Genomic DNA, 26088 nt, shown 5'->3' on the forward strand with positions numbered 1-26088 from the left:
GACCAAAAAGATTCGAGAACTGCTGCTCTATAGCACCATTACGTTGACCTTTCCACAGGGCAAACTGGCAAATGACATTTTATGGTACCTCTGAAGTACAAAGGGCAAAGACGTTAAAAGCTTAAAAGCACATAACAGATTGTTCAGTTAAAACAATTTTTTTCCACATAGTATTCCAGAAGTGAGGGACAGTGGTGAAATGAGAAAAATGATCTGGATTCTGGCACAGACCCTACCAGTCTCTCTAGACATTAGTCTTCCCATCTACAAAATGAGATATCAGAGTAGCCTATCTTTACATTGCTTCCAATTGTCAATTCCATGATTCTAATCCAGGACCCCTAAATGGTGGCCCACAGGCTGCACCTGGCCTTCAGACTGATTGGCTGTCATGGTGTTTTGACAAGTGCCCCAGGAAAATAATTGGTTGGAGCTGAGTGAGAAGCTTCCCTTTCTGAAGGGTAATTGATCTTCAGTCACAGCCCAATCTAGCCCACTAGGCTGGCCCCTGGAGAGATCTGCATTTGCAGCCTCCGGAATGAAGGGCCTTAAAACCCCTTCCAAACTTCAAACTCCACAATTCAGCTCCAGAAACAGAGTATCAGGGTTCCTTACTCTGCCACTTGCTTGCTGTTTGACTTTGAGCAAGTTACTTAACTTCTCTGAGCCTCAGTTTCCTCATTTGTAAAATGAGATAACAACACTGACCTCAAAGGGCTGTTACAAAGCTTAGCCAGGCGTTGCTTGACAACACTTAGAGTTCCTGCGACCACCCGCCTTACCAAGTCCCATTTCTCAGTAGCCAATGACTGCACTCCCCATGATGACGCTTACCCCCATCCCAAATTCCATATTCCACAGTGCCACATCCCAGGACACACAAAGACCCTCCTCAGATGTCTACTTCTCCTTGGCCACTCTAAACCCCTTCACTGAGCCCCCGGTCAGTACCGGGTTCCTACACGACGGCAGCTCAGCACAGAGACCAAACCACTGACCACTCCCCCCAGCCTCTTCTCCCCATCCCGGACCGCTAACGCTCCCTTTCCCTTAGACCAGAGACCACCTTAGGTCAGGTAGTGGTGGTCCAGGCGTCTGTGGCCTAGGATTCTGCCCGGAGGGGCCTCAAGAGGGATGGGAGAATAACTGCTGGACCTCCCGGAGGGGCCCATGGACACTCACCGTCCATCCCTAGAGGCGGCGGTTCCGGGTGCCCGAACCGGAAGCAGCCCCTACACTGTTTGCAGTTCCCCTGGTTACTGCAGGCTTCCGGACCAATGGCGGTGAAGCCTCACTGACTGAGCCCGCCCCACAGGGAGTGACGTCACGCCGGCGCGCTGGAACTCTTCCTGCGATCTTCGGGTTCGACCCGCCTCCCTGAGCTGCCCATCGTTGTGCGCAGGCGCGCCGGACAGAGGCACTGGGTGGCCTGGCGCGCAGGCGCCCCGGGCGCTGCCAACTGAAGCGGTAATGGACGCGCTGGAGTCGTTGTTGGACGAGGTGGCTCTGGAGGGGCTTGATGGCCTGTGTCTGCCCGCGCTGTGGAGCCGTCTGGAGACGCGAGTGCCGCCCTTCCCGCTGCCTTTGGAGCCCCACACTCAGGAGTTTCTGTGGCGGGCCCTTGCCACGCATCCGGGCATCAGCTTCTATGAGGAACCTCGGGAGCGACCCGACCTCCAGCTCCAGGACCGGTCAGGGGCCTGGCCCTGCGGGCGGGCGGGCGGGCGCAGAACCCGGGGTCTGATGGAGCTGGAGGAGGGGACCAGGTTGTGACGGCAGGGGGCGGGAAAAGGAGTGGAGCCGAGGCAGGACAGGGAGTCCGATGGGCGGCGCGGTCGGAGGCCGATTTGGGGTCCCTCTGGCCTGGCCAGGGCCCAGGCGTCTAATGGAGTTGAGGGTCATCTGATGGTGTCCCATTATGTCCTTGTGTGTGTTTGGGGTCGTGGTGAGCAGGACTGGGGGGTTATTCCTGGCGCTGTAGAGGATATCATTGGAGCAGGAAGGCAGTTCAGATCAAGACTGGAGACAGCTGAGTTTTTCAGACCTTTATGCAGCATCCTTTCAGTGACAAACTATTGAGCCTGAGGCAACTGGAGATCTACATAACAGCAAATGTAGCAATAGCTAGCATTTACTGAGTGCTTATTATTGGCCTGGTACTCTTCTAAAATCCTGTTCTGAGAGCTTCAGGAGATTGAACTCAGTGGATCTTCACAGTGACCCTATGAAGTGGGCGCTGTTATCTTCCCCGTTTTGCAGAGGGGGAAACTGAGTCACGGAGATTAAGTAATCTGTCCAAAGTTATGGAGATTATAAGTGACTGTTGATTTGAACACAGGCCATCTGTCTCCAGCATCTGGAGCCATACCTTGAGAAAGAGGAGAGGTTTCCAGAGGTAATTCTGTCCAAAACAAGACTTAAAGGTTGGATGTAGATGGCCACTTGGCAGAGTATTCTGGACAAAGAGCAGCAAATGTGAATGCTTGAAGGAAGAGAAATAAGTTAAGTTTGGTTGAAGTGTAGAGTTGCAGGTAGAGAATGAGAAATAATGGTTGACACTTGTATATATGCTTATTGTGAACTGAGACTGTTCTAAGATTCTGACATATAGTAAGTTATTTAATGTTTACAACAACCTTAGGAGATGGGTATTATTATCCCCATTTTCCTGAAGAGAAAATGAAAACTGTAGAGGTTGACTTCTTCAAGATATTGACTAGCAAGGGCAGAACCCAGAATTTGAATCCAGGAAGTCTAGATATAGAATCCACTCTGCCCTTAACCAAATTGGACTGGTGAGGTAACAGTGGTCCTTTAATCCATTTAGTGTTTATCCTTTCTCAAAAGAACAGTTGGAAGCCACTGAAGGGAGGGTCAGACTTTGCAAATAGCAAAGGTGAGAGATTTGTAGTAATTCAGTCAGAAACAACCGGTCATGATTTGACTTACCATAGTGGGGGTGAGAATGAAGAGGAGGAGTGAATGGAATTAAGATATATGAGGCAGAAGAATCAAGAGGCTTTGGTGACTGATTGGATATGGGATATAAGGAAAGGCAGGATTCAGGGATGGTGCCCTTCCTTTCCTCGTTCCTCCTGTTTGGGGACCTGAGTGAATATTGATGCCCTTCACTGTGGTAGGGAACACAGAAGGGCAGCACGGTGGTTGAGTCTGAGGGGAGGTGGGGAAGGTGCTGAATGTACTTCAAGACTCATTTGGTTCAAGGTTCCTAGGAGTTATGCAAGTGGAGGTTCTGTTTAGTAAACAACTGGCTTCATGGAAGAGAATGCAGGCCAGAGGGAGGGACTGAGCTAGACCTATGGAGTTAGCCCATATGCTTGGTAATTAAAGCTGTCGGCTAGGATCACCCCTGAGAGTGCAGTGTGATTGGCAGCCTTAAGACATGGCGCTGAGGTATACCTGCATTTAAAGGCTGGATGGAGAACCAGGAGCCTTCAAAAGAAGACTGGGAAGGTGTGACTGGAGAGGTAGAGGACGGAAGTCCAGAGTGGTGTCCTAGAAGCTGGGGAAAGATGTGATTTGAGAATGGAGGGTTAAGTAGTACAGAGGTCACAGAAAAGGCAAGGAAGAAAAGGGTCGAGAAGTGTATATGGGATTTAACCTAAGCTAGACTAGAACAGGATGTGAGTAAGATTTGTAAGGAAACTTGACAAACTTGGCTGACTGGGTAAAAGAAGAAACAAGTCAAAGATGTCTCCATGGAGTTGATCCGAGGCAACTGGGGGAATATGATAGCAAGGAAAAGGAGGGACTTTACTGGAGGTGGGGAGAGGCAATCAGACTTTGGTTTTGAGCTCATTGAATTTGAGGTGTTCGGTAGACAATTGAAGACATAGGATTGGCGTGTGGTAGAAGGACAGGACTGAGGATTCAAAGATGAGAATTGCTAATAAGCGGCACCAGGTTTGGAGAGAAACCACAAGGCCATGACTCGGGCCAGTAAGGTGGTTCTAGTTCCAGCATGCAGCTTCTGGGGTGGATTTGGGGGATCCTGGAAAGGCCTGTGGTCTCTGGGATAGCGAGGTGGGAACCCTGTTTGTCAAAATGAGCTGCACTTGTAAGGCGGGATGAGTGGTATCACTCCTTTTCTCTGATCTCTGCCAGAGGCTGTCAGAAGAACAGGCCAAGCATGTGTGATTTCTGAAGCTGAGTTGTGGTTTGATAGTTGTGTTTTCTCCCTTAGGTATGAAGAAATTGATTTGGAAACTGGAATTTTGGAGTCCAAGAGGGACCCGGTCCCTTTGGAGGATGTCTACCCTATTCATATGATCTTAGAGAATAAGGATGGCATCCAGGGTTCATGCCGGTACTTTAAGGAGAGGAAAAACATCACCAGTGACATCAGGACCAAGTCTTTGCAGTCCCGTTGTACGATGGTGGAGGCCTTTGGCAGGTAACTGGTTTGCACCATCAGAAACTTGTGGGAATCTTCCTGCTTTGAAGTCAGGGGTGCAATCAGAGTGCCAGGACTGGTCTGCGGCCTAAGTGTCTGTCAGACTGCATCAGCCCTGAACCACGCCAGTCCTCTACTTTCTTCCCTCTGCCCCTTTGGGGCTAATTTTGCTCGGTGTGTGTGTGTGGGGGGGTGCCTGCCTTTCTCTTCCCTTTGTGTCCGCTGTCCTAACACAGTTGGGCAGAGCAGGCAGCCATCGTTTAGATTGATGCCTTTTGTTACCTTGTCCGGGCTGGACCCTGTGCTGCCCAGTGGTCCTTTTGTGAGTCTTCAGTGAGGGTCCCAGTTTCTCAGGGTGTCTCAAGCCCCTACCCCCATTCCCACCTCCCTTCCTACTTTACCAGAACAGGAGAAGCTACCAGTGTGAAACCTCCTGACTTCCACCTTTCTCCTCAACGTGCAGACTTTTCCACATTTCTTTCCCCCTCCCTTGTCTCAGAGAAGACAAGAAACAGTGGCCCTGTCCAGGGCTGTGATCTGGATGCTTCTCTTCCCTTTTTCCCCTCCTCCCCAGCCCAGCTCCCACACTTCATGCTCTTTCCTACCTCTGTCAGTTAGCTGGTCTTTCGCCTTTGTTTTCGACTTCTGCCTGTCTGCTGGTGCTTTCTCCTCAGCACATTAATTTGACTCACCCGTCTTACAACAGGTCTTCCAACACCCGACGTTCTCTTGACCTTGGATCCCCTGTAACTGTAGCTTTCTCTGTGTCTCTGCGGCCGTGCTTCTTGGAAGAAATAACTGCACTCACTCTTTCTCCCTCTCCAGCTCCCCACCGCTCCTCTGCCCGCTGCAGTCCTGGTTTCTGACTTTATTGCTTCACCACAGTCTCCTGTTAACAAGCCGGTGGGCACTGTTAGGCCCTTCCTTTCCTTGACCCTTCTGTGCCATCAGGGATTCTGGAAGCTTTTGTCCCTGTGGCTTCCCCCTCTGTTTTTCTGTTTTCCTAGTTGACCCTCACCAGCTCGTTTGTGGACTCCCCGACTTCCTTCCACCCCTTAAATGTTGGCTGTTCCCAAGGGCTCTGTCTAGTCCCCACACACCCCGCCAGGGCCATGTGCGATATTTAAATAACCGACTCCTCTTCCTCAGTGTGCCCAGAATTTAGAGCATCACTCTCCTTCACCCCAAACCTGCCTTCTCTTCCCTTTCTTTCCTTCTTTTGTTTATTCTGGTAAGAGGTGTTCTCATGCACCTGGCTGTGAAAGCCATCAACTTGGGACTCTACTTGGGCCCCTTCTCTCCCTGACTTCTGCATTCAATTGGCCACCAATTCCTATGACTAGACCTTCTAACTTTTTCTCAAACCCCCTTTGGCCACAAATTAATGCAGTAGTCTCCTGGCTATCTGTCTTCTTGCTGTCTCTCCTATTTCTGACTTTCTACACTGCATGGAGGGTTTTTTCTAAGATGGAATTGTGATGGAGGGTACCCTGGTCCCCAAGTGCAGAGGTGTCAAACTTGCCACATCTGCCCCACAGACCGCTTTGTTTAACCAGCATGGGTTTTTTTTGTTTTTAATTTTATTCATTGCTAGTATTTAAAAGTCTGGATTTCTAGGGGCTGGCCCGGTGGCATAGAGGTTAAGTTCGTGCGCTCCGCTTTGGTGGCCCAGGGTTCATGGCTTCCTACACACAGCTCGTCAAGCCATGCTCCAGCAGCCTTCCATATACAGAGTAGAGGAGGATTGGCACAGATGTTAGCTCAGGGCCAATCTTCCTCACCAAAAAAAGAAGAGAGAGAGCGAGAGGGGAAGAAAATCTGGATTTCTGGCTTCTCTTGAAACATCATGAGGTCTAGCTGTGCTGGGACTGAATGTTTACTTAGCAACGTAGGCTGGAGCCATGGGCCGTGTCCCGCCCAGTTCACTACACCTGCCAGCTGCCTGCCCTGCTGACCATGGCCCCTCAGGCTCTTTAGGACCTGGCCTCTGCCCACCCAGCTCTCTGGCCTTGGCCCCCTCAACTTGCCTGACTCTTCACTGTGCTTCTGCCTGAACACCTTGGGCTTATTTCTGCCTCAGGTCAATGTCACATGCTGTTCCTTCTGCTTATAATGTTCCGCCTCAGCTCTTCACAGCTCTACCTCCTTCTCTTTATTCAGCCTTCAACTCAGCTCCTCAGAAACTGTCCCTGTTGCCCAGGCACCATCGTATTACTCTTTTTGTTACCAAAAATGACCTTAAGTGTTTATGTCACTTTCCTCACCAGACTATAAACTCCTTGAGGGCAGAAACTCTGTCTGTTTTGTTCATAACTGTATCTCTAGGATCTAGAATGCGCCTGGCACAAAGTCTGCTCCTAAAATTGCATGTTGACTGATTGACTGTCCTATTGGGTTCGAAGTTGTGACCCCTGACCTATGTCATGGATTCCAAACTCCCCAGTGTGATACCACAGAAGTGTTCAGCATGTGGGCTCCCGCTGACCCCTTGAGCTTTTCTTCCTTCTGCTTTCTAGCTTGCTGCCACATGTTAGACTTCCTGGCCATGCCACACCTCTCACCTCCCAGAGCACGCATGCTCCTCATGCCTCTGGAGCCTTGCAGCTTCTGCCTTCCTGCCCTTCTCCCCATCTCCCACCCAGCTTACTGTTAACTCAAGAATCATCTCCTTTGAGAGCTTTCTCTAATTACTATGCACACTATTCATACACATAAGCTTGAATTGGGGCTCCTCATATATGTCATTTCATCGCCTCGACCACCAGAGCTGTTCTCTGTCAGGGCAGTTAGTGAACCATAGTATAATTGTTTATCTTCTTGTGTTTCTCTTTCAGTAGACGATGAGTTTCTTGATACCGTTTTTATTTATCTTGGTATCTCTGATACTTTGCATAGTCCTTAAGTGGTATTTGATAACCTATGTGGGGACCACAGTCAACAAATTAGGCCTAGCAGGAGTCATTGAGTCCACTAGTTGGAAACTTTGGAATTATGATAGTACAAGGTAGTAAACAAATCTGAGTAAATTTAAACAGCAGTAAACCAGTTCCTCTATTTTCAAACTTTTTTTTCCTAACTGACATCTTCCAATTTAACTTAGTCAGCCTGTTTTGAGATGGGAGAACAAGATCCTAAGTTTGTGACATGCAGACACAGCAAGTGGACTGAATCTCTTTCACGTGTATTCATAACCTAACATTCTTTTTGAAGACGGACTACACAGACTTCCGTGACTCTGCAGAAGACTAATTATAGGTCACAAACTATGTGAAGAAAGCCATAGTTAAGTTAAATGAAGACCTCTTCTTTTTTCTTTCTGCCTTCTTGGTGGGAGAAGCCAAGTCATCTGAGTGGGGCAGGAGGAAGGAGAACAGTCAGACTGAATGGTGTGACTGAAGACAGACCCTGTGGCCAGGTGTCTGGAAATAACAGGCTAGGAAGCGGAGATGCTGGCTCAGGGTGGGAGGGGTTGCACCCTCGGTCACTCGTTTATCTGGGAAAGGGTGCTCTTCTAAGTGGGTATATCTCGATGCCAAGGAGTGAGTGAGTGATGGGTTCTCTGCCAGCACACCCTTGTGGGATCTCTGCTGCAGGACCTGGACCCCGAGGGGGTGTAAATGGAGTGGGCTGATCTGCCCAAGCTGTCCACTTAATTAGCAGGTAAGGCACTGCCCTAGAGCCCCAGTCTTAAGTGGTGCCGACTGTTAGGCTTCAGCAGAAGAATCAGTATTCTCAGTGAGGGGTGTGTTGAAGTGCCTTGCTGGAAAGTGTTTTTGCCCTTATTTTTCACACACCCAAGTCAGTAGGAGGAACTAATGATTTGTCCAAGGCCTGGTCTTCAACAGACTTCAGGTCTGCCAATTGCACAGTTCAGTATTTTTGACTCTGAAGTTTATCTGTCCAGTTCAGTAGGCTAGTTCATTCACTTAATGAATATTTACAGAGCCCTTACTGTGCACCAAATCATTCTAGGCCTGAGGATGTCCTGGTGAACAAGTCGACAGTGTGTCCCCTCTTGCAGTGCTAATATTTGAAGAAGGGAGATAGACGAGAATGTCTGCAAAAAAAAATGACCATTTCAGAGAGTGCTAGGTGCTGTGAGGAATGTGGAAATGGTCGGAGGTGGGGAATGGACTCTGGTTAGCATTTTGGGGAAGGTCTGAGGAGTAGACGTCAGAGCAGTGACCTGAAGGATGACAGGGAATCAGTCACCTGAAGCCCTGGGGGAAGAGTAGCCTGGCAGAGGGAATAGCTTGTTTCAGGACAGGTGGGCCCACTGTGGGTGACGGCAGAGCAGCGGAAGGTGCTGGGCATTCCATGCCCTGGCGGGGCGTTTGGGTTTTGGTCTGAGTGCCCAGCAAGGCCTGGGAGGGCTTTAAGCAAGGAAATAACCAGATTGGCTCTGTTCACCCTGAACACTGCAGTTCTAAGACCGAAACCTCCTTAACTGGGAGACTGTGAACCTCTCAGAAGTAGTAGAAAACGGTGATTCTCCAAGGTTCTGCTTTTTCATATTTCGATTTTCTTAAAATCAAAGTTATTTCTTCGTGTGGTTGTTTCTGATTTGCAGATGGGGGAAGAAACTGATCATCGTTGCCTCCCAGGACATGCGGTACAGGGCCTTGATAGGCTTGGAGGGTGACCCCGACCTGAAGCTCCCCGACTTCTCCTACTGCATTTTGGAGCGATTAGGCCGGTCCCGGTGGCAAGGGGAGCTCCAACGAGACCTCCACAGCACTGCTTTCAAGTAAGGGAATGACTTGCTTCTCTGCTTTAAATGGTAGGGCTCCCTGATCGTGCTCTGCCCGCAAACGGGCCTGCTGACGTGGCCTTCCCATTCCTCTCATCCCTGTCGCCAAGGAGACCATAATCCATGGTGATTGGGAGCGCAATGCTTTCTTTTTGAGCAGACCCTGGGGTGACCCTGTCATTTATTGTCCAAACCAAACATTTTGAGAGTGGAAAGTAGAGCTGACCAGGTGGGATGCTGAGGCAATGGGCATTATTGGGGACCATCCGGCAAACCAGGATGTATGGTCACCCTGGTTTTTGACCACAACGGGATTAGAGATCCATATTTGATCGTCTCCTCATTAACCCCTGTAGTCTCCCACCCCAGCAATCCCTTCCCACTCCACTCCCCTTGCCTCTCCTGGAGGTCTGGGGCAGGCTCTTAGGCTGAGGCATGGCTACTCTTTCCAAGGCTGTTGTCTCACAGCGACTGCTTTCTTAGATTGGCTGGGTAGGAGGTGTGTGTGTGTCTCAGTTATTTATGTCCAGGTGACAGCTCCTACATTGTGGAGTGAAAGCAACCAGCAAAGCAAAATGACAGCCCACACTCTTCCTCTCCTGCAGAGTCGATGCTGGGAAGCTCCACTATCACAGGAAAATTTTGAACAAAAACGGGCTGATTACAATGCAGTCACATGTGATCCGATTACCCACTGGAGCCCAGCAGCACTCAATCCTCCTCCTCTTGAACCGGTTTCACGCGGACAGGTACAGTGTGTAGAAACCAAAACACTTTGTTATGTCTATATTTCAGCCATGTGGCCATGTTTTATGCCTTTAAAAATCATACAGGCCAAATCAGAGTATGACTATAGGTTTTCTAAAAGGATACGTACTATCTGTTTCTGATTGTGAAAATAAGTCATGTTTATTTAGAAAATCTTGAAATTATACAGAAAAGAAGGAAAAGTACCTATAACCCCACAGCCCAGCAATAGGGACTGTTAACATTTTGGTGAAATTTTTTGGGAGTGTAAAAATAAAAGTAAATAAGTCAAATTTGATTTGATATGGTGACAGTTGAGATTGAATTGTATCCATTTAAAATTGGCGTGTTTTTTCAACACACAGCCATCATAATCACCATATATAGATGAGATGGTAAAGTTCTGCCAAATGATTACTATGCATGATGTTGCTATTTAGCTGTGTATCATAGTCCAGATAATATAGCAAGGTAGTAAAATAAGCACATTCCCTTCTGAGGACCAGTGAGTCTCTGGGAGTGACTGTCTGGGAGTCTCTGACTGTCACCCTCCCTGTGGGAGTGACTAATCACCTGGCATAAAAAAAATGTTCCACCACCCTGCAGAGAGGCCTCAGCCTGCGCTTCACCACCCCAAGTCGTCCTCTGTGGGAAGGCAGAGACCAGGCGGGGAAGGGTCAAGCTGGTGCAGAGCCTAGGATAAGTGACCCTTGGTAAGCTGGGAGCACCCCAGTGCCTGGCCAGCAGTGCTCCGTGGAGGAGGTGGGAGAGTTGGGAGGCAGAGTGCAGACCCCTTCCACGGACCACAGGGAGCAACTCTGCAGTTCTCCTCTGGCCAAATGGCAGAGACCTTGCCCTTTACCCAGTGGCCAGGCCCTCCCTCTAAAAGAGAGGTGGGATGAACACTCAGGATTAAGTGTAAGTTTTAAAGTTTGTAGTGCCCGCTACATGGCACGGGGCTTGGTCCAAAGAAAGTGCTTGATATACGTGTGTAGACTGACTGTTGACTAAGGATTTCCAGGAGTGAAATGTCTTTGTACTCCTGTTAAAACTCTGAATTTGTCTTCAACCTATGTTTTGGAAATACTACATTAGAATCATGCTTCGAGAATTTGCATGTTAATTATTTGGTCATACTATCTGTTGATTAAATACCTTTATAACCAAACTCATAATTAGTGTTTAGCCTATGATCTGCAAAGAACATAGGGTGGCAGCTATGGGTAGGAGAGAGAACAATGGACTAAGTCAAGATCTATACTTAAATCATTGCCCCTTACTTGGACAAAGTCACTTGACCTCTCTGAACCACTGTCTCTTCTTCTGTAAAATAGGCATGACACAGTGCTTGGTACTAGTTCATACACAGTAAATATCCATGTCATCATTCATTCTTTCATTCATTGAAAGGCAATGAAAATGGAGAAGTGGCTGCAGTCTCTGGATCCCATACATATGCCCTTCCTGACGCTAGGCCTGTGGGCAGTTAAAGCCTGGTTCACTTTCCCCAGCCGTACTGGCCGCAGGGCTCCTCCCTGCATCCCCCCGCAGCCTCCCCCAGGCACACACAGTCAAGAGGCCTTTTGCTCTCTTTCATGGTTTCTTAGGTGGCTATTAGCTTGGAAGCATTTATGATGATATCCGCTTCACAATAAAAATAAGGATGGAAGGTGGCATCAATCTTACCAGTGAAGTCAGAGTAGAAAGCAAGGCTTCAGAAGCAGAGGGAACATGATGAAGTGAAGAGAGCACTGGATTCAGAAGGAGACCTAGGTTCATGTCTTGGGCCAGGATTTTAGAGAAGCCTGTTAACTTCTTTATGAAATAAGGAAGTCCTTCCTCACCAGTGATTTATAAGGAAATATGTAAGGTGCTTCTTAAACTTTAAAGTATTACAAAAATGTAAGGCCTTTTAAAGAATCATTAAAGTGTTAGCCACAGAGTCTAGTCTGTACACAGCTGCTCATTAGGTGCCCTTGGCTGTGTGACGGAACACTCAGAGCCACTGTCTGTCCAGCTGTAAGGTGCAGGAGTTGGGCTGGATGATCTCTGAGACCTAAGACCAACATTCTGTAGCTTGATATATTGTCATTTATGTCTTACCTTGTCATCTTTGAAAAACAGGCAGTCTTTAGCAATAGGTTTGAAAAAATGAACTGCTGTGTGTTTCTCACAGGAGGAGCAAGTACGACATCCTCATGGAGAAGCTTTCCTTGGTGCTGAGTGCCCGGAGTAACCAGATTGAGACGCTGGGAAAGCTGAGGGAGGAGCTGGTGAGCTGCCGGGGCTTCCTGTGTGTGGGGCTGAACTGATCTGTAGCACGGCGTGGAGATTCTTGATCACGGATAGATTAGATGAATTGCAATTGAAAGCCCTTTATGGACTTGACTATCCCTAACCATGAAATAAGGGGGATTTTCCTTTGTTTTACAGAATGAAAAAGTGCTCGGTCCCTAATTTAAATCCTTCTTGCTCTTGACTGACTTCTGCTGTCCCCTGGAGTTTGCTCTAGAACCTGCTATAGAAGTTCACATGGAATACTTTTGTAATCAAGCTTGTAATTTTATTCCCACTGGTTTTATACTGAAATAACAGTAACTGTACTGAGAAGGAGGCGAGACAACATGGGGAAAAAAAACAATTATTGATCTGCTTTGTTTTCGGGCCCAGGAATAGAGACAGTGATGCAGTGAGAGTGACAGGAAGGAGATGTGGAGGTGACGTTGCTTCCAGTCTCGTCTCAACAGTCCTCGGTCAAAGTTAGGAGAGAGCCCACATTGGATCTGGGGAAGAAATAAAATTGCCCTGTAGCTTGAAGAGCAGGACTTAAAACTTAAAATTTAAGATTAAATGCTTTGGGTAATAGTAATTAGTCCCTAAAGAGACGTGGCTTGGAGTCTGATTGTAGACACCAGGACAGTCCTTGTTGCTCCTCACCTTTGCTGTGTTGGTGAGGCGCCAGTCTCTGATTTCATTGTATGGAGGGGAAGGAGCCTCTTCCCTATTGCTAGATTGAGCGCATGCCCAACTCTCCTTAAAGCAGAGGTTACAAACCAAGGCTTGTGGGTCTGATTTAGCCTGTACATTGTTAAAAATAAATTTGACGTAGCATTTTTTTAAAAATTGGGATTTCACATAAAAATCTAGGTTTCCAGCTTCCCTTGAAATATCAGAAGCTCTGGCAAGCCTGGGCCTGCAATCTCTCAAGACAACAGTTAGCTAGAGCTAGCTATGCACTAGCCAGCTTCCCCCAGAGCCCACACTTCTGTCATCTCTCAGACACTGAGGCAGAGGGTCAGTGCCATTTGTCCTTACATGGGCACTGCTGTTTGTGGTAGGAGAGAAATATTTCTCTATCTGGGTCTTTATCAAAAGTGGAAAATAAAAGGTAGACTGATAAGGCCTCTTCTTTAGAGACCCTCATGGAAATGAAAATTCCTACATGCTTAATGAATGGATATCTGCCCACTTTGTTCTTTATATAACCTGTCCAGCCCATGCAGGCATTGGAGATTGAAATCCTCTGTCCTACTCAGTCAGTCGGGGCTGGGAAAACCAGGCTAGTCTGGTCACAGGTCAGCACTGTGGACTAGCTAAGCAAGAAGATTTGACTGTTACAGGACATTGTTTCATTTATTCATTCAACAAACACTTTAGTGAGTGTCTACTTTGAGTCAGAACTGTGTTCCACAATGCAATGACAAAAATTAATGAGGGCGACAAATGTCACACTGTCGTGGAGAAGTCTAATTGGAGGGGCAGACGTGTGAACACACTTAGGCTAGAGTGCTCCTTAGACAATGTGTCTGAGCTCCATGAAAGGAGATATGTGCTTTCTTCAGAAGCTGGGGAAAGCTTTAAAGAACGAGTCACTGTGGAGCTGGGCTTTGAAGATTAAGTGTTCCCAAAGTGGACAGAGGAGAAAAGGCATTTCAGGCAAAGGAGAATGGCTTGAGCGAAGGCATGGAGTTGTGGGAGTCCATGGGATGCTTTGGAGGTCGACAGTACTCCTGTGGGCAGTGTGCATGGGTGCAAGCAGTAAGAGTTGTGGCTGGGAAGAAAGTGGGGCCAGATAAGAAAAGTCTCAAGTGCCAGGCTGAGTTGGGACTTTAGTCTTTAGCTAGAGTTAGAAGAAGAGAAGAATGTTTAGGAAATGAACTCATGGGTGGAAGAGAGAGAGATTGGAGGTGGGCAGCCAGGTGGATGCTCTTGCCTCAGGCCGGGTAGGTGACCCCCAGCACTTGAATTGTTTGAGGTATTTTGGAGGTGACACTGGCAGGACTTGGTGAGTTACTGAAGCCAGGCTGTGGAGGTGAATGAAGGAGAAGGGGTCTTGTCTCGCTTGAGCTATTCTCCTTGCTGAAATGGACTGAGCTTGAGAGCAGGCTCATGAGAGCAGGCGCTGAATCTGTCTGTTCACTGCTGAACCCCCCCAGCCCATGAGGACAGTGCCTGGCCCACGGTGGACTCTCAGTAAATATTTGTGAATGAATATATGACTAAAGGAGAGAGCACAGAAGGAGGAACAAGTATGGGTGAGGACGGCATGTGACAAATTTGATTTTAGGATTTATTGAGTATGAAGATCTTCTGGGATGTTCGCTTGGCAGCTGAAAATAGAAGCAGAGAGACTGAGCAGGATTTAGTGAATAATTAGCCTATTGATGAGGTTGATGCCGTGAATACAGATGCTGTCTTTTTTTTTCGTGGTGGGCTCCTATTACTTCCTTCTCTTATCACTGGGCAGGTTGTGAGAGTCTTTGATTGTGTGAGTCCCAGAAAGCAGGACTACATCATCCTCCCTTGTTTAGGATGTTCCAGGGCTTAGGACCATATGTTGAAGGCTGGGGTTTGATGGATGAGTTTCCAGAGATTCTTTCCATGATTCTGGGGGCATGGCTAGATTAACGATAGATGCCATTTACAAGCCAGTGGGCTTGAGTGCACCACGTGTGAGTCATCTGTATTTCCTTGATAGCAATATGTTCTGCTGCCCAACGGCTAGAGAGCTGGCTGGTCTGAGAGCTGATCACACGTATGTGGCAGTGGCAGCCCACCAACATTTGCTCCCTCTCCCTCCCCCAGAGTCTAAGAGGAAACCCATAAGACTCAACTAATAACTGGAAGTCGTGAGAGCCTCCTGTTCAGGCCATAACTTACGGCAGTGGTAACTTGCCTCACTATTCCAGGGGTTGCAGAACCAACAGCCAGCAGTGGCCAGGAGAGCGATATAAAAGAGTGAAATGGGCCAAGTGTAAAAAAATGTTTTGATAATCAGTATGGATTCAAGAAATATCTAACTTTCCTCTTAACTGCAGTAGGAGAAAAGCGGCACAAAAATGGTAATAAATTGGAACTGACCTTCAGCCTCAGTGTGCAAGGGTCTCGTGGGAGCGTGAAGGCCGGGCCTCTGGAGACGGGTGTGCTGTCTGGTTGGAGTCGGCTCCCACCGACTGCTGCTGGGAGGACCTGCGGTCCTAGGATTTGTTGCTAGATCTTGTTATTCAAGGGAAGCAAAAATGTGGATTTTTGTATGAAATCTCTCACTTCTCAATGTTGGCAAATAGATTACTTTTGTAAAAACACACATAGATGAAAAACATGGCCCACTCTGTAGTCTGCTCGTTGGTGGCTCCTGCAGTTAGGATGCACTTAGGATCATTTTGGTTGTATGACCTTGCAGAAATATGAGTGGTAGGGTGGATGTACTCATTGTCATTTTGTTGAAACTTCACAGATAGGCTAAATTAAAAAAAAAAATTTTAATTTAATTTTTTTCCCATCTCTGCCACTGCCTGTGGGAGAAGTGTGTGTGTGTGTATATATATTGATAATTAATATGCTTACTTGGTAAAAAAAAAAAAAAAAAAACCAGAACGATATGAAAAAATGTACAGTGCAATCTCCTTCTGTCTCTACCCCCATCTGCCTCATTCTCACCCTTACATACCTTTTCAGGATCTCTTTAGGCAAATCTCTTTCCCCCTCTCATAATCAAAAGGTAGAATCCTTTATATATTGCCCTAGACCTTGTTTTGTTCCCATGACAACATAGCTTAGCAGTGTTTCCTCGTCAGTACTTTCAGTGTTTCCTCATTCGAGATAGTCAGTGAACTCGGGTCCTGAACTTGTGTTCGTCTGCGTGGCTAACTTTGGTAATTTCAGATGCCCTGCTTGTACCTAATAGGAACTTTTACATTTTGTTTGGCAGGGGCTGTGCGAGAGGACGTTTAAGCGTCTGTACCAGTACATGCTGAATGCTGGCCTGGCAAAGGTGGTGTCTCTGCCCCTACAAGAGATTCACCCTGAGCGCGGACCTTGTAAGACAAAGAAAGGTGAGGGCGCCCTCAGCCTGTGTCCCCTGGGCTACATGGACAGCTCTCACTTCTCCCTCTAAGCTCCAGCCTGCCTTTCTTCTCACATTCTGCCTTGCCGTGGGATGGTTTCACATATTTTGTCAACTCTTTATTCCTTACTGCCTGGCTCAGGACCTGCTGTGTCAACAGTGCTCAGGAAATGTTTGCTGGATGAAAGCAGTTCTAACTCCCAGCAGACATCTCTCTGTGGATGTCCTTCCAACACCTCAAATTCATGGCTTCCAAAAACAAGTTCCTGTTCCTCTTACACCAAGCCAGTATTCATTCTTCAGCCAGCATGTGTTAAGTACCTAAACTGTGTTGCATGATCTCATTATCTAGCCCTGCAAGGTAGGTGGTAGTGTCACCATTTTATGTGTAAGAATATTAAAGTTAAGAGATGCTAAGTAACTTGCACAGGTTAAGCAATCAGTAAGCAGCAGAGGTAGGATTTGAACCTGCTAAAGAAGTTAAACTAGGGACAATAGACTATGGAACTTTAAAAACCTTCCTTAGTCCTTTGTTTTTCTCTATTCTTGATTTCTATCACATGCTGTTTACCCCCTTGTGATTAACCAAAGTCATTTGAAAAGCTGAGGGTCAGAGCTTTCAGTAAAAGATGATAGATGGAATGTATGCATTTATCTGCACTCTTCCAGAACTCCTCCCTAGTGATGATAAGGGATATAAAAGGAATAAATCCACAAGTACAAAGAGAATAGGACAGGAAATGACAGCAGAGAGAGTTGTCAACAGCATTTTGGTGCTCAAACGCAGATGGACAAATGGTAACTGAGCAGATGGGGAAAGCTAAATGCCTGTGAAGAGCAATAGCCAAGAATTGACACCTCAAAACCTGAAATAAACTAGAAATGTCAGAGGTTCCAGGTACCTTTGAAAGCACAAATGTGGATGGGGCTGGTGACAAGAGGATTGGTTGATGGTGTGTGTGAAAAGCCCTTGCACCCTCATCCCCGCCCCTACTTTGCACAGTCAGGGAAGAAGCCCTTTTCCACAAAGACGGAAGTCTGGGTTTATCTCAAGAAAGGGTGCACTGGAGGGTTTCTAGGCTCAGGCCTGAGATCCAGCTGGGGACAGGGTACTGTGCTGAAAACAGGAGTTATGTGTCAATCTCCATACAGTAAAAGGTGAGCATCCCCTCACTGCATTTTCAGTTTGACTCCTAGAACGCTGGCAGCCAGACATACAGTACCCTAGGCCAGAGGCTGGAGGTTACTTTTCTGCAGAAACCGACCAGTCTGAGAGAAGAGTCCTCTAGATACTGAAACTTGGGGATTTCCCATCAGAATAGCTGGCCCCTGCCTGCTCACCCTTAATGGAAGCCCACACAGTGGCAGCCTCTCCCTTCTCCTCCACACCCTGCAAAACAGCCAAAACACAGGGCTTTGGGGCAGCATTTTGATGCTTCACTGAACATTTGAGAATTCATATTAGAGTATATTACATTATGTATATGTATATGTATATACATATGTATATGTAAGAGAAACAAACAAATTTAGGAGATAGAAACAAAGTGAGAAGCAGAAGTAAATGTAAGAGAATCCTCAGTGAGAGAAGAGGAGATATTGCATCCCTGAAACCAGAGCAAGAGGCTATAATGGAGAGACATGCAAAAAGTAAAAAAAGAGCTCTTAGAAATAAAAGAAATATGACTATTGCAATAAAAGACTTAGTGGAAGGGAAGATAATAGGATAAAGTTGAGAAAATCTCCCAGAAAGAGCAGAAACTCAAAAGAGATGAGAAGTAGGAGAGCTAGGTTGAAAGGAAGAGGCTGAGGCTAAAAGGTCCAACATCCACACAGTAGGGTTCCCAGGAGGGAGAGAGGGAGTGTGTGCAGAGGAATAGAGACGAGGAGAGGAGGAAAAACGACACGAGGAATTTTCCCAGATCTGAAGGACATAAGTTCTAGATCAAAAGACCTATCAGGTGCCTAGCATGATGAATGTAAAGAAACCCACACCGAGATCCAAGATCCTGAGACTTCAGAAATCTGGGGCTAAAGAGCCTCCAGAGAGGAGACCTCAGACTTCGCTATCTTACCTGATGCTGGAGGACCCTGGAGCGATGCCATGAACGTTCTGAAAGGAATGGACTTTCAGTCTGGAATTCTTTGTTCAGCCTTACCAGGTGTGAGAGTAAGGACATTTTCCTATGTGCAAATCTGAAACCGTTCGTCTCCTGTCTCCCCCCTTTTAGGAAGGAACAAGAGGATGGACACCACCAAATGACAGACTAAGGCAAGAGGCAGGAAAACAGGGGTCCAGGAAGCAGCAGGGACAAGGAAAACCCTGGGCAAGTGGTGCAGGGAGATCACGATGATAGGCTCCAAGAGCAATCTGTCCAGATGGGAACAGGGAAGAGGGCTCCAGAGGGATGGAAGTCTGTGCAAAGGATCGGCTGCCTAGAGCATGTGAATGTGTTCAAGGAAAGTTGTACTTTGGCAGAGAGTCAAAGAGTTTGGGTGTGAACTAGTGATAGATAGGTACACAGAAAACTAAGCAAATGGAAAAAAACGAAGTTATAAACTACAAGGAAAACCAAAAGGTGTAGAAGAAAAAACTGTGGGCATAGCAAGTAACCTGTGAGATGGCTTCATCACCACAGCTCAGGAGAACATGTGCTGAATGAGGAGAGACCACAGCATCCTAGACACTTAGCTCGGAGCTTGCAGGAGGTTGGCAGTCGTATTTGTTGAGAGACTGTGAACTGTCAGTCTGAAGGACTTTATTTCCCCACTTAGGTGATGGCATCACTGCCCACCCTGTCTAGCTGCCCTGTGTCTGGGTAAAGTCTTGTGGAGGAGATGGTAACACACAGATGTTAGCATACACAGGTGTATAAATGGGGGAAGGAGCACCTGGGAGGTAGGGACGCCCCCCTAGAGTGACCTCCTCTTTGAGTCCCTTCAGCGCTGGGTAAGTGTGTGACTGGAATGACTGGAATTCCTCAGGGGAAAGAGTGGATGGCATCAGCCTTAAAGTAGACAGGAAACCAGTAAACTTGATTTGCTTGCTTAACCAAGTGAAGTAAACCTCTGTCTACTTAAAGGCTGCTGGGTGCTGCTGCAAGGGGAAAAGGTTCTAGGAACTGAGAGGTGTCCTGGGGTCTTAACTGTTAGAGGCTCCCCAGCATTTGACTTGGAAGTAGGATTATCTGAATGCTTAAAACAGTACTGACCTGGGGCTATATTAGTCATTTTTATTTCCTGGTTTATTGGAAGAAAGGCATTAAAAATAAATGGGCTGGAGTAATTTATTTTTAAAGTAAAGAGAAACTGAGAAGGAAATACCCTTAAAGAACCTTTCTTGCTGGGCAGGCAGCCATGGAGCAAAGCTTCTCCCAGGCTTGAGGCCACTTGAAACTAACAGATACCTGAATGGACTTGGATGTAAGAGAGCCCTGGGTTAGAATTCTTGTTGTGTCACTTCCTGTTGGGGTGACCTTCAGCACGTTCTGACCTCTACACCTCAGTTTTTTCATCAGGGTTATCCGGGGATAATAATACAACTTTCCACAGTGTTGTGGGGCTTCAGGAAACAGTGTACACAGAACAGGGGCTGCAAACAGTGGTGGCCACATCCAGCAGTGTATTTTGTTTGACTCACAGGGTTTGTTTTCATTGAGTTAGTTACCGATATTTAAAATTAAGAAATTTCACCTAAAAAGTGAGCCTTTCAACTTCTCTGTAAAAATAAACTTAGGCAACATTGAACTGCATTTCTTTAGTAGCAATTGGCTGGGCAGAGAGGTGCTGCCCTCTTTCTGTGGGGCCCACCTTCCCCATTCACCAAGGACAGCGCACTTCTTCTTCCCGCTGTGTAACCCACAGCTGGCTTCACTCTGGTATGTCATCTGCCTGACCTTGAAGGTGTGTCCATGTCATACAGTAGGTGGTCGTAGTTTTTTGGAGGTCTGTACTGGGAAGAGACACTCTTGAGAAGGGTCAGTGTGACTCAGAGCACAGACTGGGTGCTAAGGATAGTCTGGCTTGGGCTCCTTGTTCGGGATTAAGAGGGCAGGCACCCAGGACGATGACAATCAGAATATTTAGATTGTCTCTCACATATGTGCGCGCGCACACACACAGACACACACACACAGACACACACACACACGCACACACACACAGAGTGAGCCCATTCTGACTGTTCAGGATGCTCGTCTCATTCCCACCTCTGCTGCTCAGGCCCATCACCAGGCCTCTCCTAATGTCCCATGTCACACTGCGTCTCTGTTATATGTCTGTATGACTTTTTTCCATCTAGATCATGAGCTCCCTGAGGGTGGTGTCAGCACCCCTCATACTTTCTATCCTTAACGGCTGTGCACTATCTGCTTGGAAGAGAGTAGGTGCTAATAAACGTTTAGCATATTTAATTTAATTAGGTGCCACTTCAGTTACTCTCCTTGTGCAGGAGACAAGGGATGAATGCACAGTTTGTCTTTTTTTGCCTTGAGCTTTGTTGTCCCAGTTTGCAAAATTAACATGAAACCTTTTCCTCTAAGGCACTGTGGAGTAGATGAGACTTAAATAAAGATGATGTATTACTTCATGTAAATTTACAGGTGTGCCTGGATATATGAGTTGTTCCTAACAGCCCAAAAAGAATTTGGATCTAGGCATATTTCACATGGATTGTAGAAAGTGGCAGCGATCTCTTTTGTAAAAAGCAAAAAAAACCCTTGGTAATGAAAACAGTCATCCTGAACTGATCTGTTTTGCAAATTTGGATTATTTTTTTCAAGTGTTTACCAGTCATTCTGTGCTAACTAAGTTGAGCTGAGAACAGAAGGGAAGAGAAATAAAAGTTCACTTTGCAACCCCTCAGCAGTGGGAGCAGTTGACGGAGGTCGTGCTCCTTGAGACTAATGACCAAGGTGGTCATTTGAGCAGGTTTTCCAGGTTCAGTGACAAGGTGCATCCAGCAGTGAAGAGGATGGGCGGGTTCTAGCATCAGTACCTCCTGTTTATGATGTGAACTTTTCCCACAGCTGTTGCCCTCTGACTCTTTTTGTTGTTATTGTTGTTGAGGAAGATTCGCCCTGAGCCAACATCTGTGCCAGTCTTCTCTATTTTGTATGTGGGTCACTGCCACAGCATGGCTGACGAGTGGTGTAGGTCCATGCCCAGGATCTGAACCTGTGAACCCAAGCTGCTGAAGCAGAGTGCACAGAACGTAACCACTACACCACGGGGCTGGCCCCTGCCCCATGACTCTTAAAAATAAAAAACAAGTTCAACAAGGTTGCAGGACACAAGATCAATATGCAAAAATCAATTGTATTTCTATATTCTTGTAATGAGCAATCTGAAAGTGAAAATTAAGAAAACAGCTCTGTTCACAATAGCATTGAAAAGAATATAATGTTTATAAATAAATTTAACAAAGTACAAAACATATACTCTGAATACTACAAAACATTCTTGACAGAAATTTAAGATCTGAGTAAATGGGCAAACACCCCCTGCTCATGGATCAGAAAACTGGACATTGTAAAGATGGCTATACTCCCCAAGCTGATCTTCAGAGTCAACACAACCCCTATCAGCGGAATCTCAGCTGACTTCTTTGTAGAAATTGACAAACTGATTCTAAAATTCATATGGAATTGCAAGGTACCCAGAAAGCTATAACAATCCTGAAAAGGAAGAATCAAGTAGGAAGGCTCACACTTCCCAAGTTCAAAACTTACTACAAAGCAACAGTAATCAAGACAGGGTGGTATTGGCACAAGGATAGACTCAGAGACCAATAATGGAATAGAACTGAGTCCAGAAATAAACGCATGTCTGTGGTCAGCTGACTTCCCACTAGGGTGCCAAGACCATTCAGGAGAGAAAGAAGCCAATCACAACAGGCCATTACTCCAGGACACCATTTATAGGGAAGTCCGGACTAGGGAATCTAGAAATACACCGGGGAGCGCTTAGGCTGGGAGGTGGGCAAAGAGGGCTGATGGGTAAAGGGTTTGAGGGGCTGAAGAAGTTCTAAAATTACCTGGTGATGGGTGCACCCATACCTGGGGATATACAAAAAAACCTTGGACGTATACACTTTAAATGGGTGAATTGGATGGTATGTGAATTATATCTCAATAAAGCTGTAAAAAATTAAAATGAAAAACAAAACCAAGGAATGCATAACAGAGTACAACAAACTAAATTAAGGTCATTAAAATGGCAAAAGGGGACATTTAAAAAGTTATAGTAGGATTAAAGTGTACAAGCTAAGAAAAAAGAGAAATAAGCCATAATAAGGATTAAAATGCATTAAAATAAAGGTTTAAAAGAGCTTTGAAAGCAGAAACCTGGAATTAAAAAGAATGAAAATCAGAGGCTGGCCCAGTGGCACAGTGGTTAAGTGCACATGTTCTGCTTTGGCGGCCTGGGGTTCGCCGGTTCAGATCCTGGGTGCAGACATGGCACCGCTTGGCAAGCCATGCTGTGGTAGGCATCCCGCATATAAAGTAGAGGAAGATGGGCATAGATGTTAGCTCAGGGCCAGTCTTCCTCAGCAAAAAGAGGAGGATTGGCAGTAGTTAGCTCAGGGCTAATCTTCCTCAAAAATGAAAATCAGAAACATAGAAAGATGAAGGGTGAGCATAAACATAAGAATGGAAGAAGATTGTCAGAAAAGTTTAAAACCTAGAAAATTAATGATGCTAAGGAGAAAACAGTTAAAAATAGCAAGATTTCTTTAAGTTGAAAGTGACAGAGGGTAAAGGACATTAGCTAAAAACTGAAAAGTAATTACTATCATATATATAAATAAATAAAAGAAACAGACATTTTAATATTTAGGCAAAAACTATTAAAGGCAAGAACCTGAAAAGTTAGAGAAAGGAGTCGGATCTGCAATGGCGTAGATTCCTGCCCTGCGTGACTTCATGCGGGGCAGAGGCAGCTCCCTGAGGGGAGAGGGGCTCAGGCACCTGGGGAGAGCACCCCTGGTGGGGAGCAGTCCTTTCCTTCCCTCTAGGCTGTCCCTTGGGAGGGAACAGGGCTTGTCCTAGAGTACATAAAAAGAGGAAGGAACTGCAGGAGATTCCACCATTTTGTTATCTCGTTTTACGGTCAGTCTTGGGCCGGGCGGGGAGAGAGGTGGAAGAACCAGGAGATAATATCCCAGGCACTGTGCCAAGTGTTAGTTCTTTTATTCTGATCCTTTATCCACTCCATCATGTCAGTACTACTCTTTTTCTTCATTTCACTGATAAGAAAACCAAAGCAGAAATCACTTGCCTCAGGTCACAGAGCTAGGAAGTGCTGGCATAGGGGTTTGAGCACAGAAAGTGCGGTGGCCGCTCTGCTGCCTCCCCGAGAGACTGGGCTGAACTAATAGGAAATGGAAGCAGGGTAGGCGAGGACCTGGGGTCTGAGGGAGGGGCAGGGACTGCGGGTGAGGCCAGCCTAGGACAGTCCTGGGGCAGGAGAGTTGGAAGATTTGGATCTTCCTTCAGGCCTTCTTCCACATCCAGCACAGAAATAACAAGAGTCATGCCTACAGAATAAAGGCAAACGTGCCTACAAAATAAAAAAGGAAATATTCTTTGCTTGACGTGTCAACCTTCTGCAATCTACCTTCCTCTTCGCCACCCCCACACTTCCTCACACGGGCCTGTCCTTTCCCACCTCTGTGCCCTTGCTGGTGCCCTTCCTTCTGCCTGGAATGCTTGGCCTTTTCTGCCCGGACAATTTTTACGTATCCTTTAGTATCCCACCCAAAGGTCACCTCCTCTCCCTACCTTCGCCTGCCCAGCCCCATCCTGTCTCTTTCTCTTTTACAGCTCTGTGCACGCTGGAAGTAGTAGCTTGTTTCTCAGGAGGCATCGAGCTAGATGGCGTGCACTGAGCACTCGGTGTGTTTCAAGTGTCACACGGAGCCGAATGCCTACTTTCACCGTTTAGTCCACACCCCAGGTCAGGCTGGATGCTGTTTGAATTATCCTCGGTGTATAGACGAGGAGCCTGAGGCTCGGAGAGGTTAGCAGTTACCCAGGGTAGAGCTGGAGCTCAAACCCAGGCTCGTGTGAAGCCTAAGCACACTGTCCTGTACTCCCTGGCCTCTCTCAGACACAACCCTTTGCAGGGGCAGGAGCCTTGTCCTAGTCATCTTTGTGTGTTCTGGACCCAACACAAAATGAATGCGAAACTGAATTGAAGGCCCCAAGCAATCTCCCAACATGTTCATCAGGGGTGACTAGGTATGACGCTTGATCCTCAAGAGCTGTGTTTTTCCAAGGCTGTGGTAATGATAATAGTGATGATACAGGCGGTGGCGAACACTACTTACTGAGCACTACTTGTATGCCAGGCACTGTCCTGAGCTCACTATGAGGAAGATACTGTTCTAGTCCCCGTTTTACAGTGGGGCAACCTAAGGCACAGAGAGGTCACGTCACCTAGCCATGGTTATACAGCTGGTAAGTGGCAGAGGTGGGTTCATAGCAGACAAACTCACTCCATCCCCCTGGGGTGTGGGCTGCAGTACCTTCCATCGTTCTGGGTACTGCCCTGAATCCTGTGCTTCCGGCCTCTGTGCAGGCCTCCCTGCAGGGACCAAGGCAGTCATCTCCTCAGATTGTCCCGTTGGCCAGCTTATCATTTAAGAGTCCCAGACTATCTGAATGACTCCCTAGCAGTGACCAGCCCAGCTCCTCTGTGTGTGTATGTGTGTGTGTGTGTGTGTGTGTGTGTGTGTGTGTGTTGGTGGGGGTGAGGAGAGTAACATTCTGAATTTGTGTAATGTCTGCCTGGCTCACCAGTAGGACTTTTCCTGCGTTTGTGACTCTTCAAGAGGAAGTCTGTCCTGGTGCTCATTTATTCCCATCTTACTTTTGTTCTTAGGTTGCTCACAGTTGAGAGTACTGTTCTGCTAGGAGGCCAGTTGATGAGGCCAGATGAGATTTTTCACTGGGAGTGTGAGAAACACAGGCTGTTGGTTCCACTTCACAGCCACTCTGGGTTTTCCTTTACGGTGAACAGTGCTCTTTCTGAAAGAAATTTGAAACTCTGGCCTGGCCAGGTGGCCTAGTATGGAGGAAAGGCCACTTGCTAGGTCCAAGACATTGGTTAGATCACTCGACCCTTCTGAGGCTCAGCTTCCTTTTTCTTAAAATGGCAATAATAATTTGCAGAATCCATGCAACGATTATGTAAAATAGCATCTGAAAATCCCGAACACAGTGCCTGGCTCATCCTAGATGCTCAGTAAGGATTCATTCCTTCCCTTCTTTTCTGGGTCTTCAGAATGTCTAAATTAAGCCATTTTTTCTTCATAGTAAGGTGGAGCCCATCCTGGATATTTGACACAGGAGAACTGCATGGTTCCTTTGTGTTGAACTGCTGACGTTAGCACGGCCTTATCTTTAAAATGCCTAAAATTCCATGCGCTTGAGAGCCTGTGCAGTGATCTGGCTGGTCTATGTCTCCTGCGTTTTGTCCCTGGAAAGAAAGCCCTGCACCCCGGGTCAGTGGTTGCCATAACAGGCCCGTTATTCCCCCAGGGGTCTGGGTGACTGAGGAGGCAGCTCGGATGGAGTGATAGGCAGTGCTCAACTGCATGCATGTGTGCAGGGCTCCCTCTGGCCCCTTCTGCGTTGGCTTTAGCTGACTCGCGGTCTGAAACAGGCTCCTTTAAAGAGGCAGGTATGAGCTGAAGGGATTTTAATAATAAAAATTGAAATTCTAAGTCTGGTAAAACTCTAGAACTATGGGAAAGGAAACTCTTGGGATGATGAAACGTAGGCTACAGCGTGTTCCATCCTTTACCTGCCTTATCTCTTAAAATTCTCC

At 46.9% G+C, this 26088-nt stretch overlaps 2 protein-coding genes across 11 annotated transcripts in view; one reads left to right on the forward strand and one right to left on the reverse strand.

Moving 5' to 3' along the window:
* Window positions 1–1320, reverse strand: part of KATNIP (katanin interacting protein) — a 201771-nt gene extending 200451 nt beyond the window's left edge. For 2 of the 9 annotated variants that reach the window (XM_070483970.1, XM_014838009.3), the window contains exon 1: window positions 1183–1320. In XM_070483970.1, the coding sequence (XP_070340071.1) occupies window positions 1183–1189 (7 nt within the window). In that variant the 5' untranslated portion in view covers window positions 1190–1320. The remainder of the gene's footprint in view (window positions 1–1182) is intronic. The other 7 variants (XM_070483969.1, XM_070483963.1, XM_070483967.1 and 4 more) reach the window with 5 other exon arrangements.
* Window positions 1321–1396: 76 nt separating this feature from the next.
* Window positions 1397–26088, forward strand: part of GTF3C1 (general transcription factor IIIC subunit 1) — a 79451-nt gene continuing 54759 nt past the window's right edge. For both annotated transcript variants that reach the window (XM_070483960.1, XM_070483961.1), the window contains exons 1-6: window positions 1397–1691; window positions 4205–4414; window positions 8985–9161; window positions 9770–9913; window positions 12088–12184; window positions 16123–16246. In XM_070483960.1, the coding sequence (XP_070340061.1) occupies window positions 1471–1691; window positions 4205–4414; window positions 8985–9161; window positions 9770–9913; window positions 12088–12184; window positions 16123–16246 (973 nt within the window). In that variant the 5' untranslated portion in view covers window positions 1397–1470. The remainder of the gene's footprint in view (window positions 1692–4204; window positions 4415–8984; window positions 9162–9769; window positions 9914–12087; window positions 12185–16122; window positions 16247–26088) is intronic.

Source organism: Equus asinus, chromosome 14 (genome assembly GCF_041296235.1).
Source record: "Equus asinus isolate D_3611 breed Donkey chromosome 14, EquAss-T2T_v2, whole genome shotgun sequence".
Taxonomy (NCBI): domain Eukaryota; kingdom Metazoa; phylum Chordata; class Mammalia; order Perissodactyla; family Equidae; genus Equus; species Equus asinus.